Source organism: Mustela nigripes, chromosome 2 (genome assembly GCF_022355385.1).
Source record: "Mustela nigripes isolate SB6536 chromosome 2, MUSNIG.SB6536, whole genome shotgun sequence".
NCBI lineage: Eukaryota > Metazoa > Chordata > Mammalia > Carnivora > Mustelidae > Mustela > Mustela nigripes.
In genome coordinates, this window is record NC_081558.1 from 177,848,352 (window position 1) to 177,869,944 (window position 21,593).

The window sequence follows — 21,593 nt, forward strand, 5'->3', positions numbered from 1 at the left end:
CTCCCAATTAAGTGTATATGCAGTTTGATTGATATAAAGAATGGCGGATTATTCCTTTATATCTAATTTCTCTGATATATTTCTCTTTGAAACTCATTTCAATAGTGTTTTATTTGTAATAGAGTGAGCAGTGTCTTTTAACTTTCAGAAATAGATGATATTCGTAAACATGGATGTCCTAATAAATATTAGCAGATAGAGTAGTAAAACCTGGCATACTATTAAGTCATCAGCGTTAAATTATGGCCATGTATCTTTAGAAAAATTTTAATTCATGCTTATAAAGATTTTTATAAAGATTATTATGAATGTTTCTAAAATTTTGACATTTTCTTAATTTGCTGAGATAGTTTTTTCCATAATAATTACTATCAATGATTTCAGTGTATTCTAATTTCATATATTTTATGTGGTAACTGTCTATAAATTTGTATATTTAAATAAAATGCTTCATTACATATAGTTAAAAAGCTTGGTTGATCAGCAGAAGAGTGAACGCACAGATTGATGAGTGAGACCGATGTGGAGTTTCACTAGACAGATGTAAATATCTGGTCTTATCCCACTATTATAAGTTTGTATATTTTGACTAAGTGCTTTATACAATCCAGACACATTCAGCTGGGATATCATTAAATTTGGCATGAAACTATCACTTAATTTGTACATAATTTTCCTTTTTCCTGTTTGTGGAAATACTTGAGATAGTATTCTGTTTTTTAGCATCTAAAGTCTCTCCTTTAGAAATAATAATTTTCAAAAATGTGAAGCTATTACACATAATTTGGCATTATCTGTGAGTATGAGATAAATCTGTTTCATTGGGTGGCTTCACTGAGCTGCTGATGCTTGTTGAAGTCTCCTGGCAGCTGGCTTTGCCTGCCTTTTCTTGGCCAAACCAATCAATTTCATGCTGGTTGCTTAAAATCTTTAAGATCTCTTACTAAACTGAGAGCTCCTTGAAAATAGTAGCCACATCTTAATCATCACTTTATCCACAGTGCACCCAGGATAGTACCTGGCGATACTAAGCACTCGGTCATCACTTAGGCAACAGAAAAAAGCAATTAATCATGTGTGTGATTTACCGACAGAGAAAACAAGGAGCTACCTAAAAGTTATTTTGATCTTCAAGACTGCATTTCTTGCTCATGTGCCAAAAGTTCATTAAATATACTAACTACCAAGCAAGTGTTGGTCACTTAATAGTAACAAGCATTATACAGGATATTACAGGCATTGGTTCCCATCTTTACCCTATCTCAGTGTAGAGCTAATCCTTATTTAATAAATAAGAAAGAGTAAAAATACCCAAATGTAATCAATTTAGTAGAAAAGGGATTTTCTCCTCTCAGATCTGTTAGACTTTATAAACATTTTATAATTTCACTCTTTCTGAGCTATACATTCTTCTTGAGCTTTGAATATACACACACATACACATACACACATAAATAGCAAGTTGTAAAACTTCATTCTTTATCTAGCTATTTCATATCAGGACTTCAGTAAGGATATCTATCTTCTATCTGTAATAATAAGCATTTATGAAAATAGCTTAAAATGGATGCATATTTCAAGGAAGATTGATGGGATTTTTTTTAAAACTACTCAGAAATAAAAATTTCCAACTAGATCAAGTTTTTCTACCATATCAATTCAAATCAATAAAGAACTATGTTATGTTCTTTTGTTATGTTCTATATTATGTTTATTGAAAGTTAATGGCATATTAGGCAATGTATTTCAGATGTCAGTGATGAGAAACCTTTTTGAAACCATTTTTTTTTAAAGATTTTATTTATTTATTTGACAGACAGAGATCACAAGTAGGCAGAGAGGCAGGCAGAGAGAGAGAGAAAGGGAAGCAGGCTCCCTGTGGAGCAGAGAGCCCGATGCAGGACTCAATTCCAGGACGCTGAGATCATGACCTGAGCCGAAGGCAGCGGCTTAACCCACTGTGCCACCCAGGCGCCCCTGAAACCATTTTTATATAGAAGGAAAATAAATTAAGCCTTACTCAATGAAACAAAAATAGAGAATCTTTTTCCTGGTGTATTGGAAATCTGCATAACTGTAATAAGTATTCCTTAGAGGATATATACACAACCTCCACAGGTGGAAAAAGATGGACAAACTTGCTCAAAATCTGTATGCAAATAACAAGATGAAAAAACAAATAGAACATGAAGAAAAACATTTTTCTTTAATATCTGTAGAGAGCATAATTTTTGGCATTTAAAATATTCTCTTGGAAATATAATAAACTTACTGAAATATACTTCAAGAAAGAACTAATATTCTAATGATAAAAGATGAATATTTCCTAAGTAATTGAATTTCTTTTTTTCCTTTTAGGAATTTGCTTTTATTTCTTAACAGATTAATATGTAATAGGCATGGAGAAGCTACAAAGTTTTAGGAAGTTACACAACTTCTCAAGGTCAAAGTTCATAAGGTGTATTTTTGTTTTCCTAACTAGCTGGTTTTGAGGAACCATGGAGAACAGCCTTCAAGCTTTATTCTTCAAGGACAGCTCCTCAAACCTCCTTATGGCCTTTTTTTTTTTTTTTTTTTTTTTTTTGACACACAATATTACATTAGTTTCAAGTGTACAGCATAGTAGTGTTTCAATTTCTCTATGTTATGCTAGGATCACCACAAGTATAGCTACCATCTGTCACCATACATAGCTATCATAATATCATTGACTATATTCCTTATGCTGTGTTTTTTTTTTTTTTAAGGTTTTATTTATTTATTTGACAGAGATCTACAAGTAGGCAGAGAGTCAGGGAGAGAGAGAGAGGAGGAAGCAGGCTCCCGCTGAACAGAGAGCCTGATGTGGGGCTCGATCCCAGGACCCTGAGATCATGACCCAAGCCGAAGGCAGAGGCTTTAACCCACTGAGCCACCCAGGTGCTCCTATGCTGTGTTTTTTATTCCCATGATTTACTGATTCCATAACTGGGAAATCTGAATCTCCCACCCCTTTTGCCATTTTGTTCAAGTTCCTGGCCCCTTTCTTGGTTTTTGGCGTTTATAGTTCTATTCTGGTTTTTTGCTTATTTATTTATTCATTTGTTTTTTAGATTCCACATACCAGTGCAATCATGTTGTATTTGTCTTTCCAGTCTTATTTACAGTATTTTAAGTAATCACGAAATCTTTGTTTCACATCACAACATTGGTTAGAATTTTATTATTTTATTATTTTATTTTATTATTTATTTTATTATTTTAAGTCTATATGAAATGATTGTTACAATATTCTTTTGTCAGAGGAAGGATTCCTATAAATAAAATAACAAATGAGAAAGGAGATTGTTACTCAATTAACACCACAGAAATACAAACAATTATAAGAGAATGTTATGAAAAACTATCTGCCAACACAATGGGCAAACTAGAAGAAATGGATAAATTCCTAGAAACATAAACTACCAAAACGGAAACAGAAAGAAATAGAAAATTCAAACAGACTGGTTACCAGCAAATAAATGGACTTAGTAATCAAAAAACTCCCAACAAACAGAAGTCCAGGGCCAGCTGGCTTCATAGGTGATTTCTACCAAACATTTAAAAAAGAGTTCACACTTATTCTCAAAATATTCAACATAGAGAAAAAGAAAGAAAAGTTCCAAATTCATTCTGAGTCCGGCATTACCCTGATACCAAAACCAGATGAAGACACCGTAAAAAAGAGAGAAAGAGAGAGAGAGAGAAAACTGCATGTCAATACATCTGATGAACATAGATGCAAAAATCCTCAAAAAAAATACTAGCAAACCAAATCCAACAATGCATTAAAAAATGATTCACCATGATCAAATGGGATTTATTCCTGTATTACCAGGATGGTTAATATTTGCCAATCAATCAACAGTATACAGCACATCAACAAGGAAAAGGATGAGAAACATATAACTATTTTGATAGATGGAGAAAAGGCATTCAACAAAGCACAGCATCTATTTATGATAAAAACCCTCAACAAAGTAGGTTTAGTGGGAATATACCTCAACATAGCAAAGACCATATAGGAAAAGACCACAGCTAACATCATTCTTAATGGGGAAAAACTGAGAGATTTTCCCCAAAGGTCAGGAAAAAGAAGGATCTTTACTCTTGCCACTTTTATTCAACACAGGACTGGAAGTCCTAGCCACAAAAATCAGACAACAAAAAGAAATAAAAGGCATCTAAACTACAAAGGAAGAAGTAAAATTCACTGTTTGCAGATGATGACACTATACATAGAAATCTTGACAGACTCCACCAAGAAACTGCTAGAACTGATAAACGAATTCAGTAAATTTGCAGTATACAAAAATCAATGTACATTGCATTTCTGTTGCATTTCTATACAATAGTAATGAAGCAGCAGAAAGAGAAAGCAAGGAACTGATTCCATTTACAATTGCACCAAAAATAATGAGATACCTAGGAAGAAACTTACCAAGGACAGGAAAGATCTATACTCTGAAAACTATAACACTGATGAAGAAATTCAAGATGATGCAAAGAAATGGAAAGACATTCCATGCTCATGGATTAGAAATGTTAAAATGTCTACATTAGACAAAGCAATCTATACATTTAATGTAAATCCTATCAAAATATCAACCACATTTTCACAGAGCTAGAACAAACAATCTTAAAATTATTTTATATATATATATATATATATATATATATATATATATAATATTATATTACAAAGCTATAGTAATCAAAGCAGTATGATGCTGGTACAAAATAGACACTCAGATCAGTAGAACAGAATAAAAAACCCAGAAATGAACCCACAACTATATAGTCAATTAGTCTTTGACAAAGCAGGGTAAATATTCAGGGGAAAAAGAGACAGTGTTGGGAAATTGGACAGCAATGTGCAAAAGAATAAAAATGGACCACTTTCTTACAACATGCACACACACAAAAAAAATCAAAATAAGCTAAAGACCTAAATGTAAGACAGGAAGCCATCAAAATCCTAGAAGAGAACACAGGCAGTCATCTCTCTGACATTGGCCATAGCAGCATTTTTTTTTCTAGATATGTCTCCTAAGGCAAGAGAATTAAAAGCAAAGATAAACTACCTGAACTTTATAAAAATAGAAAGCTTCTGCACAGCAAAGGAAACAATCAACAAAACTACAAAGCAACATACTGAATGGGAGAAGATATTTACCAATAATAGATAGATAAAGGGTTAGTATCCAAAATATATAAAGGACTTAAAAATCTTCACACACAAAAAACAAATAATCTAATTTAAAAAATTAACAGACATTTCTCCAAAGAAGACATACAGATGGCCAACAGACACATGAAAAGATGCTCATTATCACTTACCATCAGGGAAATACAAATCAAAACTACAATGAGATGTTACCTCACAACTGTCAGACTGGCTAAAATCAACAACACAAGAAACCACAGGTGTTGGGGAGAATGTGGAGAAAAAGGAACCCTCTTGAACTGTTTATGGGCATGCAAACTGGTGGATCCACAATGGGAAAGGTTATGAGGGTTCCTAAAAAAGTTATGGTCCAGCACTTGCACTACTAAAGAATAGGAAAACACTAAGTCAAAGGGATACAAGCACGCTATGTTGTTAACTAGCTGGAATTTAAAACTTAAAAAATAATATTTTGTCACTGATTTCTTCCCATATCTCTGCCCATTTCTTTTCTTTAATCATTATGGACATTCTTTGCTTGACTGTCATTTTATTATTCTTACCTATCCTTTTAATTAATCAACTTATTTATTTATTTATGTATTTATTTATTTATTTTAAGTAGGCTCCATACCTAGCATGGAGCTCAATGCAGGGCTTCAACTCACAACACTGAGATCAAGGTCTGACCTGACAACAAAAGTCAGACAGATAACTGATTCAACCACCCAAGCACCCCACACATCCCTTTATTTTTTTATTTTTTTTTTTTAAGATTTTATTTACTTACTTGACAGACAAGTAGGCAGATAGGTAGGTAGAGACTGAGAGAGGAGGAAGCGGGCTCCCCGCTGAGCAGAGAGCCCAATGCGGAGCTTGATCCCAGGACCGTGGGATCACGACCTAAGCCAAAAACAGGGGCTTTAACCCACTGAGCCACCCAGGCGCCCCACATCCCTTTATTTTATGGATGTTTTGGGGTCTTGTCTTTGCTCAAGTTTCAGCAGAATAGACCAATATAACCAACTGCCTATTAGACATTTTGATTAGACCTTCACAGGGACACCTCTGTGCTGGCTCAAAGCCTATATATACGTAGGCACACACACATACACACACACACACACACACACACACACACACAGATGTATGTGTGAATATGTGTGTGATGAAAGGAGCAAGAATAGCTACTTACAGTGAGAGTTGTTCCACATTACACATACGAATTATAATTCTGAAAGAACTGAGGCCTAAACCAATCACATCAAATAGATTTCAGAACTTGATCTCATGTTTTAATATTTCTTCGTATATATTTTATTTCATTTTTTATTTCCCTCTAGACAAAACAAGATCGGTATGATTATACTGGAAATGGGGCACAATGACTTTTTTAAGCACTTCCTTGGTTACTTATGCTGTCTCTCATTTTTTTACTCCTTACAACAATCTGTGTGAAGTATTTTATCTATTTTAGAAAGGATGCAAGGGCTCCAGTTTAGTCCAGTAACTGCCTTAATTCATTTTTAAATAAAATTGGGAATAAATTCCTCAAAAAATAAAAATACATATCAATGTATGTAATATAAAATAATAAATAGTAAATGTTTTATAAAAAATATAAAACAATAGCTATGATAAGTGACCCATTCAGAGGATCGGATTGGGAGCACAGAGAGTCTTTTTGGACACCCATTCCAGAACTCTCCTACCCTGACATATAACCTGTCCTTTAAAGCTAATTCTTAGACAAAATTGTGAACAAAGATTTTCTCTCTTTTGATTTGTTATAATTATTTTTTTCCTAATGAGATGAAAATAAAAACCAATAAGAGATTATTTCTGGATCATAACAAGTTTTCAAGGTAAATGCTATTTATTCATTTATTTATCTTTAAATATTTGTGTTTTTTATTTATTTTTGAGAGAGAGAGAGAGAATGGGAACAAGTGGGGGGTTGGGCAGAGGGAGAGAATCTTCAAGCAAACTCCCTGCTGACCACAGAGCTCAATGTTCCTCAATCTCAGGATCCAGGAGATCATGATCTGAGCTGAAACCAAGAGTGGAACAGCTAACTGACTCAGCCACTCAGGCGCCCCCAAGATAAATATTCTTAAAGTAGCATTGATTAATAGTAAGCACAATCTTTCAAAGCTACTTTAGAAATTTGGGCTACTTTAGAAAGTTTGGGATAAATAACTCTCTAATAAGGCAATTCAGGTTTCTAGTTCTAATCAGCATTACTCAAATCATGTGAATTTTTTTTTTAAATATTTTTTTATTTTTTATAAACATATATTTTTATCCCCAGGGGTACAGGTCTGTGAATCACCAGGTTTACACACTTCACAGCACTCACCAAAGCACATACCCTCCCCAATGCCCATAATCCCACCCCCTTCTCCCAAACCCCCTCCCCCCAGCAACCCTCAGTTTGTTTTGTGAGATTAAGAGTCACTTATGGTTTGTCTCCCTCCCAATCCCATCTTCTTTCATTTATTCTTCTCGTACCCACATGTGAAATTTTGATTTTAAAAGAAAAAGTATCATATGATCTACATGCCAGTCAGTCAAGATTTTACAATAATACAATAACCATTTTCATATATTTCTTTTTCAGCATTACTTGTTTATTATGAAAGAATTTTGTTATGAAAGAGTCTGGCCAATGGTAGTAAAACATTTGCTTCTGAGAACAGAGCATCTTCTCCTTTTAGATATGTTCATCTACTCAATTTCTCAATGATTTGCACATATTACAATTATTCCCTAAGGACCTTCCATGTTTAATTTAACCCTTAAAGGGTAGAGCACATTTAAAATTTAAATCATCGTTTTTTCTATGTTTTGAAACTAAAAGTATTCTGTTGGGGGCAAATAAGAGCAATAAAGATTTCTGTTGCCAAAGAAGCATTTTTTGCTCTTGGAAAGATGCAGTGAAGATGGCACAAGTTAGCATTAAATGGCTATTTCTTTCTTAGAATTTATATGCTTTAGTCAACACTGCATTTCCTCCTCCAGCTGCTTGTTGATATGTCTGCTCTTGTGAACGTCCTTTAGGAGAAGCCAACAAGAAAGACAAGCACGGTCCAGGCCCCGTCCTGCTCCATGGAGAGTAGTTATGCTAAGGATCAGAAAGCAAGATGGGATGAAATTTTTTTTTAAAGATTTTATTTATTTATTTGACAGACAGAGATCACAAGTAGACAGAGAGGCAGGCAGAGAGAGAGAGAGGAGGAAGCAGGCTCCCTGCCGAGCAGAGAGCCCGATGCGGGACTCGATCCCAGGACCCTGAGATCATGACCTGAGCCGAAGGCAGCGGCGTAACCCACTGAGCCACCCAGGCGCCCCGGGATAGGTTGGAATTTAATTTGGATCCTGGAATCCCCCGTCTTCATCTACTTGTTCTCTCCATAGAGTTGTTGCTTTAAGTTCACATAAAAGTTCTGAATAACTGTGGGGACAGTCTATGGTTCTGATTTTGTTTAGCTTATAGCTCCTGCTGCTGATCTATAATCTGCCTCCATCCCAGGACGTGATGGCTGAAAGGCATCATTCATGTGTTGAACGATGTGGAAGGCTTCAGACACACGAGGACATATCCCCCAGAGTGATGTTCCTAGATGCACAGGTATCTGCCTCAATTTCAAATCAGAAAGAAAGAAGCTAAATGATCACACAAGTAAAATGCACCAGGAAAATTATAATATATATATTCACTCATAATCTCTGAGCCTGACTTGGGCCTCACGTGTTCCCTGAGAGAAATAAAAGGGTGAGATTTCCATGTTCAGGGCTTGTTAATCATACTAGTGGAATAAGGAGGGCAGGATTCATCATAGTGCATTACTGGAATCTTACCTCATGTTTTGTGGTTGATTTTCATCACACTTTATCATTCTAACTCTCTTCACTGATGTTGCAAAACACCTTCCTCCCTGTTCTGGAAGAATTAATGCAAATTCTTCTGGTATCTACTTTACTTTCAGTCTACATCATTATGTGACAGCATATATTTCTATAAAGACTACACCAATATGTGTTCATATTTTAATAACAGATGCAACTTTGTGCCTTTTCTACCTTTGTACTGAAACATTTGCTTTCTCAGAAACGCTAAAGACTGATCAGCTATCTTTGACATGAGATGTTCCAATATCATATCCATATATTCTGTTCCTAAATTACAGCAGAACAAGGAAGATAGAGTAAACATATTTCAAAATCAGAAATATAGAAGATTTAGAAATATTGTCTTATCAATGTAAAAAATCAGAGTATATTCTAAACTTAGCCAAAAGGAACTGATAGTTCTCGGATTCATTTTTTTTTAAATCCAAAAATCTTAATTTATTCTTTCTTGTCATTAAATAAAAATTCAAATATACAGACACATTCAATATTTATTTTTTAAAAGGATGTATTGCTTATTTAAGATGTATTAAAGATACCTGTTTCTTTTTCTACTAATGGACAAATCACATCTTATGATAGAAACTATACACCTACATGCAGAACTCTAGTAAGATAAATTGAAAGAGGAGGGAAAGTTCCATTCACTCTAGGTAAGAATCAGGGTCACGATAACATTCATAGAGAAAAAGTAAGTTTAAATGGAACTAGAAAAAAATATTAAAAATGTGCATACATACTTGGAGCAAAAAAAAATCAAGATTGGGGAGATATTTAAAATGGAAATAGTAGAGCAATACTAGGACCCAGAGAATGGAGAGACATCTCTCTCAACTAACATAAATTCAGAGAAACAGGATGGCATTTACCTAAGTGTCAAACTATGGGTAGTTAGTCCAAAAATTCTAGGATTGATGGTAGTAACTCAGTGTCAACAATCTGGCAACCAGGAATCCAAGTAGAAAAAGGTTCAAGTCCCAAAAAACTATTTTTGGGGGTTTGGATTTATGGCTCAAAAGTTTTAAAAATGCCATGTTAGATTTGAAAATAATAATTACAGATAATGTTAATACTCATATAAGTCCAATGATGTTACTTATTTTATTCTTTCATTATAATTAAGTCACTCAAATGCCAAGAATTTTATTCATTGACTTTATTTTCTGCTCTTTTCAATACTTCTTCTTAAAACACAAATTGAATGAAGTTACTCTTCCACTCAAAGTGTTTATCTCTATCCAACATCCCATTATGCAACATTCAGGTTGCTTGGTCTTCCTTGACTATTCAACCTGAGTTCTTGTTACCCCTTAAACAAGACCAATTTCTTCCTTTCAGCCTAGCCTTCAGGAAACTCAGCTCCAATATTGTGATATGATATATATACTTTTTTTTGTCTATCTGCTTTATTTCTATTTTTCAAAGTACATTTAGTTCTTCTTCAAAGGTTTCCCCAAAATTTCTAACTAATTTAATTACATAGTGTCTTATGTATATTTGTTTGTTTCATATATATTGCTTTTTAAAAAGATTTTATTTATTTATTTTAGACAGAAAGCACATGAACGAGCACAGGCATCGGGGGAGGGGAATGGGTGGCAGAGGGAGTAGCAGGCTCTGAGCTGAGCAGGGAGCCAGATGTGGGCTTCATGTCCAGGACCCGAGGATCATGACCTGAGCCAAAGGCAGACGTTTAACTGACTGAGTCACCTAGACACCCCCTCATATATATTGTTTTTAATTCTGTACTTAGATTGCAAATTCCTGCACGTCTTGGGCACATATGGCATGCAGGTAAAAGAGGCATTCAAACATATTTGCTGACCTCTTAACACTTTTTACACATATCTCAGTGGAAAAAAGTTGCTAAGAAGTAAAATATTTTTATTTAAATTCCTACTTTTTATCTTGGAATCTATTACAGACTATTACAATTAATCACATCATTTACTTATGAATGCTATAACCAAGAATTTTATTTGATTTGATTTTTAAAGATTTTATTTATTTATTTGACAGAGAGAGATCACAAGTAAGCAGAGAGGCAGGCAGAGAGAGAAGGAAGCAGGCTCCCAGCTGAGCAGAGATCCAGATGCGGGGCTCGATCCCAGGACCCTGGGATCATGACCTGAGCTGAAGGCAGAGGTTTAACCCACTGAGCCACCCAGGTGCCCCTATAACCAGGAATTTTAGAAATTGACATTAAGAATGGTGAACAAAGTGTGAGGATCTAAAACAACTGAAAGGAAAAATCAGTAGCATGGAACAACTTCTTATATGTAAAAGATGAACCAAAGATGCTTCCAAGTGTTAGATTAGGATCTGGTGAACTAGGGAAATGATGGTTATCTTGGCAAAGAGGAAAAAAAAATAAGGAAAGAAAGTTGTTTGAGGGAGAATATATTTAATTTTGAATGATGAAAATTTCCACTAAACAATCATTCATTCAGTAAACATTTGAGTGATTACAAGGTGCTAGAAGGCATTGTTCTATGTCTGAGAAATACAAATGCGAACATCAGAGAAGATGCACAGCCTCATGAAATCTATATTCTTCCTGACACTTTAACATAAAGATACAAATAGGAAATTATTGAAGGACTTGCTATCACACGAGGGCAGAAATCAAACCTTAGTATGAATGAGAGAACAAAAGAAGTAAGGATTACACTACAAAATGTGTGTGTGTGTGTGTGTGTGTATTATCTTAGTCTGAAAATTAGGAGGAAAATAGGATGAAATCTTGAAGATCACACACTTATGCCAATATTATTATTGCTGCTTCTGTTATTTCATTCTTTGTAACTTCCTCTAAGATGAAGGAAAACCTCAACAATTGCCCAAAAGGCAAAGAAAAAGAGACAGGAGCGCTCGTGCTGAAGGTGCTGGAGGAGAAGGAAATTTGTTTGAGAGCACATTCTATAAAAATTCTGGAATCGGTGAAAGTTAGTAAGTACAAAGTGAGGAAATTAGACTTAAAGAAGGCAGGTTTGAGGTGGGGGGAGTAGTATGTTCTTCTTCCTCTTAACCTTTACAGTCTTGAAAGTGAGGACAATGTAATAGGAGGCAAAACACTTTGCTGTGTCTCCTCTAATCTCAACACTCAACTCACAAAACATTTCGCTTCTGGTTACTAAATGTGTAACACACACCTTGCAATTCTGACCCATGAGCTGGGTCTCCTACAACTGACTTCAATTCTGATACTATCTACCTGGAATTAGCATTGGACCCACAGGTTAAGGGCTGTCTCCGTGTCCTCCGTTCAGCTGCTAATCTCAAGTCCCGGTTGGTATCTGTGATTCTCTCCCACCAGCTCTCAATCAGAGAGAGATTTCTCCTTGGGTCCAACTAATTTGCTATAGTAGCTCATGGAATGCAGGAAATATATTTTTTAAAGATTTTATTTATTTATTTGACAGACAGAGATCACAAGTCGGCAGAGAGGCAGGCAGAGAGAGAGGAGGAAGCAGGCTTTCCGTGGAGCAGAGAGCCCGATGCAGGGCTCAATCCCAGGACCCTGGGATCATGACCTGAGCTGAAGGCAGAGAGGCTTTAACCCACTGAGCCACCCAGGCACCCCCAGGAAACATTTTTTTACTAGATTACCAGCTTCTTATGAAAAGATACAACTCAGGAACAGCCAGTTGGGCGAGATGTGTACGGCAAGGTGTAGCCGAAGAGGCACAGAGCTTCCCCCTTCTTTCCAGGCATTTCATCTACCAGCACCTGTATGTGTTCACCAACCCAGGACCTTTCTAAATCCCAACTTCTGGGCTTTTAGGAAGGCTTAATTATATAGGCAAGAATGATTATATCATTGGCCCCTGGTGATTGAAATCCATCTCTAGCCCCTCTCCCTATTCCTGGAGTTGGGGGTGGGAATAGGGGACCTGAAAGTTTCAACCTTCTAATCATAGGGTTTGGTTCCTCTGGCAATCAGACCCCATCCTTAGGGGTTTTCCAAAAGCCGATTCATTAACGTAAATGCAGGCCTGGTTGGAGGGGGTTATTATGAATAACCAAATATACCTTTATTACTCTCATCACTTAAAAATTCCAGGGGTTTTAGGAGCATTATGTCCTGAACTGGGACCAAGACCAAATGTATTATTTCTTATTATAAATCACAGTATCCCCGAGGGAAATTCATCTGTGGAGAAGGAGAACATGAAGGTTGAGATTAGGTTTGCTGAAGAGTAGAGATGATAAGGACGGTCTAGCACAGAACCCCTCTAAGAAACTCTTTGACAGACGACTGAGAAGCAAGGACCAAATTTACTAGGGATGGCATAAGTTAGAGTAAATGTTCCAACAATCTCCCTCTCTGTCTCCATGGCTAAGCATTTATTTTTGTAGCCACATGGCATGAGTCACAGGATGACAGAAAGAATTTGAGGGTAAAAGAATGGAATTGGAGTTGGGAGACATAAATAAAAAGTTTGATCTCTTGATGAAATGTTGAAAAGGCCTCTGGGATCTCAGTTTTTCTAGATGTAAAATGGGGGTGGGCGAACCTCAGAACTGAAAGGCCCTAAAGTCTCTATTAGTGCTCCCTATTTTAGCCTAAGATCATCACATGCTATAGGATAGTGAAAAGTGGCCAGCTGCTAGGATGGAGGTTGAGAATAAACTGAGACAGTCCACTAGTGGAATGATTATTTCCAGAACTGAGAAGTAAATACATTCATTCAGGGAAGAAAACAAAAAGTCACAACTTACACCAAGTTATAACTTTACAGATTTTTTTTTTTCACAATCTGCAATTCTTTCTGAACATGTTTGCCAGATTCATAGATAGATACAATCTTTATGTAGAGTCCATGCTTTTGATCTCACTGGCATACTTTGTGAAAGTATTGAACAAATATCCGAATTTACAACATAATCCTCTACAATTTAGAAGGTGGCTTATCATGTGGTCATCGCAAGGCTTTCACAATGTAATCAAGCGAAAAATCAACAAACTCAATCTCAGAAACTAAATTAATCAGGACACATTCACGTTCCTCCTTTATATCCTTGTCAAAGATAGAGAGCCTAGGAGGAATTTAAACACCATGGCATCCTATCTGTCACAGCCGTATCTTTCTAGTGGTAGGAGTTCATTTTTCAAGGCTACCAGTCCATTAACCTTCACAAGAAGAAAAATAAAGCAAAACAAAGAAACACTCCCTGGAGAAATGGCATTGCTCCTAATCTTGGTTATATATCTTACTGTGGGGATTTGAAGATAGAACAAAGACCTTTATCACCCCAGGCACACGAAATGATACAGACACCCTGAAATAAATATATAAAGTGCTTAGTGGTGCATAGTGTAGACAAATTTGTAATTTTTTACAAAAATGATAGTGGGGTTAGAGAGAGTAACTGATATCATCCCTGTTAAATTTGTCTTACCTCGTGATTTGTAACTGGGAGGGCCAAAGCATCAACCCCATTTATTTTTTAATGTCTTGGCCTGCTCTTGGTTGCCCTTACCTCGATTCATTCACTGTATATATCTGGAACTATTAGTTTCCTGATAAATGCATTGTCAGAAAGCCAGAGGCCAATGATAAGATAGGAAATAAGGAGCTCTTGCTTGTTTTCATACGTTGCTGTTTGACTTGGGAGATAATTATAACACAGATTGATGCTCCTATTTTAAACAAGGTAGTAAATCAGCATGAAATGTAGGATTTGGGAAAGCCATGTGCCACATAATTATAATTTCTTAAAATCCCTGTGTTCACCGAATATGAGAAGCTGTAATCATGTAATATATAGCAACAGAATTACTCATCTCTTTCGCTCATAGAAGACAGTTAAGTAAACCTAAGTTACAAATTTTTAAATACTATTAGTTATGAAGTTTAAATGCCGTTAACTGAAGTGAAGCAAAACATATGCTGTTTGGTCTGGGACCTAGATTCCAGTGGGGAAAAGTACAGATTCAGTAAACCAGATTAAAATAATGACACAGTACACTTCATTTAAAATTCATGGCTTTTCCACAAATAAAGTTTACTTATCACCAAGAGAGAATGTGAAAGTATAAGAGTTCCATCAGCATAAGCGAGCAGAAGCAAAGTAGGAACAAAAGAGGGGTGTGGAATAAGATAGGGAGACGTCTGCACATGGACTCTGCCAGGGATAATAATCAAAATACCTATTAATCACATAGCAGGGACAAGGTCCCCTCAAGAAGGAGGAGTTCCAGTGCAGGACTGCAAAGACCTCCCCCTACCTCCCCACCCTATGCCAGCATTTATCCTTTGGTTGCCAAATTATGGGAGAGGACAAGAAGAGCTGAGACACTGCGTTTAGCAGGCTACCCAGGGCACCTGAGAAATGAACCAATACAGAGCTATTTGTGTAACTCCCCTGCAGAAGTAGTCAGAACTACTTTGAACTAGTACAGAAGTGGTGCAAAATTTTAACCATGAGCAGACTCATTCTGATGCATATTTATGGAATATTAGCCCTGGGTGACAGCTCTTAACTGTGCAACTTTGGTGATTTAACTAATCTTCCTGAGCCAGCCAAGTGAAACAAAAGAGTTGTCTTTTAGTTAGTTTTTTGGCTGCTGCTCTAAGACCTTTCCCAGCCAAAGAGAGAATTTAATCAGCTCTCTTTACCTTCGCCAACGCCATCCAGTACACCTCCTGCTATCCTCAGAGCAAAGGGCGAGTCCCATGAGACAGCAGAAGGGCTTCCAAATTCAAGCCACATGCAGGTAAGAGGCAAAGTTGACTCTCCATCCTGACTTCCAGCTCCAAGGTGAACCCACCTGGGAGCAGACCCAAGAATCTGTAGTTCTAGTTGAAGCATTCTCAGGCCACATTCTGTCTCTTCCTTTTCTCCCCTTTTGGCTCCATTATTTATTTCCATATAAACAATCAATGGTATTTCTGTCTTAAGCTGCTTGGAAGGTAGTATCCCTAATTATAGTATCTTAGAGCAACAATTTTATACAATGAGCATCAGCTTAACTTTGCACAGGCTTTGCTGCCTACAAAAGAAAATGGTTTATTTCTCATTCATCACAGTTATCAATAATGGAAACACTGTGATCACCTTATCTCAAAGGGGCACCATGGGTGTGTCACATGTGTAGACTTTGTCAAGTATGACCTTCCCATATGTTTGAGAGAATCACAACTGAAATCCCATAAATAATTTTGGACTCCTCACTGCTTAAAAAACAAAACAAAAACACAAAAGCCATAGTCAAGAATTATCAGAGAAGGAGAAAACACAGAGAAGATTAAAGGGGTGATTGAAAGAACAAGATTTACTAATAGTAAAAGGAACAGAAACGTTGTGGATGTAAAGACAAAGAAAGCTGAGAAGTATGCTTATTGTTTAATTTTTCCATTTCCTACTAAAGGTCATTGTCTTACAACCTGGCAACGTAGCATTTTGTTCCAACTGGAAAAAGATTGTCGGTGAAAAATAAAAAAGTAATTTATATTTGCAAATTTTTAGATCAGTCATTTCAACTCTTCTTCACTAAGACCTCTTTTCACTATGCTTCTCTAAAAGTTCCTTTGAATTTTAAGTACAAATTATATCTATCAAATAAAATGGATTTTTCTTTTTTTATTAATCAGAGAATAATCTCAGCAAATAACACTCAGAGCTACTGAGGAGCATAAAATAGCTGAATAGTGATATAAAAATATGATATAATTATAACATAGATAAAGGTATTTCTAGTTTTAAGTATTCTGCATAACCTTTTGCAAGCTACGTTTCAATGTCTGTTAAGTTCTTTGGAATATCAAAATGTGTCAAGGAGGCCCACCAGTACCATCTCCAGTGTTCCAATTATTTAAAGATTCCCTATTGAAAAGCAATGGATTAAACCAGTTTAAAATTATCTAAAAAATTTGATCATTCCAACTTAAAGAATTAAATTGAGTTATTCAATGTAGCATAACTGTCTAAATGTGACAGAAAAATAAATTCTGGGGGTCTTTCTAAAAAATTGTTTTCTCAACCTTTTTTCCACTCCCTCTGTTAAAACCATTACTTGGCTCAGAGACGGCAGGAGTAGGAAGACTCCAGCATGTACTCACCAGCCTGGTTGGTCGTGATGCTGACTGCAGCGACCTGTCTTGGTGGCGAGCTCAGCTCTGACACCCCGTTAATGGCATCGATCTCAAAGGTGTAGTTAGTATGTGCCAGGAGGTCTGTCACTGTCACCGTGGTGTTGGTGAGTCCAAACTGTCGAGGGAGGAAGCGGACATTTGGGCTGCATGGCTCACACTGTTTTATATTCCACCCACATTTTTTACATATGATGTTGAAGGTAACATCTTTCCGGCCTCCTGTGTCCAGGGGCCAACTCCAGTCCAGGATGACCGAGGTCTCGTTTATATTAGAGATAACATTTCTTGGTGCAGATGGAGGTCCTGCAAAGTAGTTCAACAAAGATTAATGAGCCTCACTTCTGTTTTCTACTACAAGGGAAATAGATAATTTACAATGGAACTGAAAGAGGTAAATAACCATCTTGTCTCTATTATATACTTTTAATTCATCCTTAGAAGATCCATGAGATTATAGACACATGGATTCAAGAGCACTGTCCTCCCTAAGCCATGAACGGGGGAGTTTTGATTCAAGTTGAAGATGCATTCACATAGTCCAACAAGGGAATGTACTACTAAATTCAATGCCCTCGTGAATAGTTATGAAAACTTTACTATTAGTTTTATAAATCTTAGTCCTTTTTCCCTGTGACCTATGACCAACACATAAACAAGAGGGAATAGAAATGTAAAAACACAAATCCCATGACTATAACCTCCCCTAGTCTGTCAAATGTAATACAAGATCTAAACCAAGATAAAGAAAATTCTCCTTCTTTCTGGGGGTCCTGTTGCAGGAAGTGCTTTAAAAACTAATTCATTTTGCGTGATAAATGTTGCATTTGTGGTGAGCCAAGCATGGAGAGTGAAGCAGAGAAAGCTTTCAACTTGCACATGGATAACAGAAGGAAATGGGCCAAATGCTTAAAAATAAATAAATAAAAATTAAAAATTAAAAAAGCGCCATAACAAGAATTAAAAATAAAATAAAACAAACATGGAGGCATGGGTTGCAGCAAAACTACTCACGGGTACAAGCCATGGATGGAGGGTCTTTGTCTGCTCGGAAGTAATTATTCTCACACCTGCAGTTCACTGAACCATCTTCCTGAGTAGAACTGTGGGGTGGGCACTTGGCACATTTCATATTACCATCCGCAGCCTTGTAGAAACCTGGTCGGCAAGCTACAAACAAAACGGCTCTTTTAAATTCTGAGATAATTTTGAAAATGTATTTTTGAAAGTATGTAAAACAGATTTCCGAATGTTAGGGTATGCATTCATTATGAATAAAAATCCACCCCACCGCCCCCCCCCAAGAACTTACAGAAGCAAATAATGTGGCCCAGTGTCGTTTCTCCACATATACATTTGAATTTACACCAAATGTTAAGGGGAAAAAAACCCCGAAGATTTAGATTATTTTGGCACTAGAGTGTGAGGAAATTTCCAGCTCATGTTTTCACAGCTTTCCTTGGCATTGAACTATTTGTGGAGAAAATACAGCAAAGCCATGTCATCATGTAGCCATTCCCTTTTAAAACATGATGCAATGTGTACACTTTCTGTACTGCAGTTAGCCCTGCACTACATACTCGCTCGGGTTTTATGGGTTTCTGTGTGTACAACTCTATCTCCACAAATTGTAAGCAACTGAAGGAAGAAATCATGGCTTCGTTATTTTAAGATTCTTGATGCGTGGTTTCCAGGAGCAGTATTTTTTTTTTTTTTTTCCCTGCCTTGACAGTGTTGTTCCTTAACTTCTATAGCAATGGCTTAAACTGAGATTTTAATGTATTTCCTTGTTTGAATCTCAAAAACATAGTGAGGTGTAATTTCTATTTCAGTATAGTTCCTTGTCTATATCTCAAATACGTAAGAGGTATAATTTCTATTTAAACTGATCTACTTGTGAATTGTTACTAGGTTAAGGTTGCTTTTTTTGTTTTGTTTTGTTTTAAAGATTTATTTATTTTAGGGGCACCTGGGTGGCTCAGTTGGTTAAGCATCTGTCTTTGGTTCAAGTCATGATCCTGGGGTCCTGGAATAGAGCCAGGAAGGGCTCCCTACTCTGCTCAGCGGGGAGTCCTCTTCCCCCTCTGCTCCTCCCCTTTTGCCCCTTCTCGTGCTCCTGTTCTCTCTCTCTTAAATAAATAAAATCTTTAAAAATATATTTATTTATTTTAGTGAGAGACACCAAGATCATGACCTGAGCTGAAGTTAAGAGTGGGCTGCTTAACCAACCGAACTACCCAGATTCTCCAAAATTAAAGCTTTTTTTCTTTTTTGATTAATTTTTTTAAAAGATTTTATTTATTTATTTGACAGAGAGAGAGAGTAAAAGAGAGCATGAGAGGGGAGAAGGTCAGAGGGAGAAGCAGACTCCCCGCACAGCTGAGAGCCCGATGTGGGACTCCAGGATCATGAACAGAGCCAAAGGCAGTGGTTTAAAAAACTGAGCCACCCAGGCACCCAGAGTAAAGCTTTATAAGTAAGTGTCATCTTTTTTTCTAGACATCTCTGAATGACATTTCTTTAAGTCCAATTAATTGTGATGAAGTATTGATTTCAGCTGCCCATTTAACATTCTTCATATATTTACTGTTTTAACAGAAATATGCCTCTACTATATTAGTTTTGCTTAATCTGTATATTAAATTCAAAATGCTATAATGTTTCATGTGATCCAGTACCAAAGTTAAATTGAGAACTGACATCACCACGAAAATCCTGCAAGAAGTCTCTTGACATTGTTTTGAGGATTCAATTCAGGCTCTAAAGTTTTTAAATTTCCTCCAGATTATCTTTGGAAGTTAATGATTTCTTAAATCTCTAAAGCTCAATGTCGATGCTACATTGAGATTTGATGACTTAAACAACTTAGATAGAGAATATACCCTATAGATTGCCTTTATCACTGAATCTCGGAATTTTCCTACATCAGTTTCATATTGTGAATAACAGGTTATTTGCATGCAAGTAAACCTGTGCGGACAAATGTTAACTTTCATAGTCATTAAATGCGTTTTGAAAGGTAACACATTATTTCCATAACAGTGGGTCTTCCTACTGAATGTTTCTTAAAAAATACACTGCCAAGGGAAATCTACTGTTAAGACCCATGATTACAATAACTAAAGATGACAGCATTTGTTAATCTAGTCTTGCTGTTTTCTAGTTTCTATCAAGAATGGCTGCATTCGAATTATCTAAATCAAATAAATTTCAGTGCCGCATTGAGAACCACACAGATAAATTCTATTGCCCTAACCAAACACGGATTAGGATTATAAACTTTTGAACATTGTTCTTGAGCACAGGTTAGAAACCACCACTCATATCTCATGTCATATTGCCTCAGGGGAAAATGATGTAAAGTATAAACACTTAACTTCTGGTTTCAGTTTAGCTCATTGAGCGCTTTTAAATTTGCAAGAGGGCAATACTGAGTCTTTAAAAGGTAGAGTTGCAGTGTTGGCGTCTACTTTGTTTTTTGGTTGCTGGAAAGCTTATCTGCATGTTTTTATTGGAGTTTTTTATGGCTTCTGCAACATTTAGCATAAAGGTATTCACTAAACACTCAATCACTTTTTGTTAATATTATAAATGGCTATACTCTGGGATATTTAAGGAAAAGACGAGACAGTCATACAATCACTTCTTAGCTACAACACTGGACTTCTAATAATAACTTCAGGGTAGCTAGAGTAAATCAACCTAGAAGTTAAGAATGTGATTCAAACTAGTAACTTGATTTTCTCTAAATAGGATTTGATAACCTTAGATACAATACTAGTAAAAGGTAGGTAGACACACGCACATTCCGTTTAACAAATCCTTGGCAATCATTTATTTACTCTTGTTCAGGCTTTCTGTTAGCCTTGAAGGTACAAATGCCCCTAATTCTGTTTATCTTAAAAGGGCCTTGCAATGAAAAGCAGGCAACAGACATTTAACATAGGCCACAAGGAGCAAGCATTCCATTTTGACTGAGCTGTTGGAAGGAACTACACAGAAGGAATCTCATTTGAGAAAGATTGGAACATATAGTAAAAGCTGGCCTGTAAGTAGCATAATTAAATACACAAATACGAACAGGAAAAGAGAAACTGTTAAGTAGAGGAACATGATGGTTACTGTTGGTCGCATAGTAAACACCTAACTCTGCTTTCAGCTTGCTGATAGAATTTTGATTTTGTTCAGAATCGCAGTCTGCTGAGTACTCCTTTACACAGATATGATTGCAAATAGTTATGGATGTCTCAATTGATGTCTAAAAGATGGACAAAAAGATGCAAACAGAAATTTGATGGAAGTCTTCGAAATCTCTCTCCCCCTCCCCAAGGAGATGGTCCAAATGTAACAGAAGCCACTCTACCTACATGATTCCAGCATTGATTCTCTGCATAATGGTT

General features: G+C 36.3%; 1 protein-coding gene across 1 annotated transcript in view; it reads right to left on the minus strand.

Annotated features, from left to right (window-relative positions):
• The window catches only part of EPHA3 (EPH receptor A3), a 354,334-nt gene that overhangs the window by 109,349 nt on the left and 223,392 nt on the right, over positions 1 to 21,593 (minus strand). Inside the window, exons 4-5 of the mRNA XM_059392132.1 lie at positions 18,208 to 18,363; positions 17,164 to 17,499 (exon numbers count right to left, since the gene is read on the minus strand). Coding sequence (XP_059248115.1) covers positions 17,164 to 17,499; positions 18,208 to 18,363 — 492 coding nt within the window. The remainder of the gene's footprint in view (positions 1 to 17,163; positions 17,500 to 18,207; positions 18,364 to 21,593) is intronic.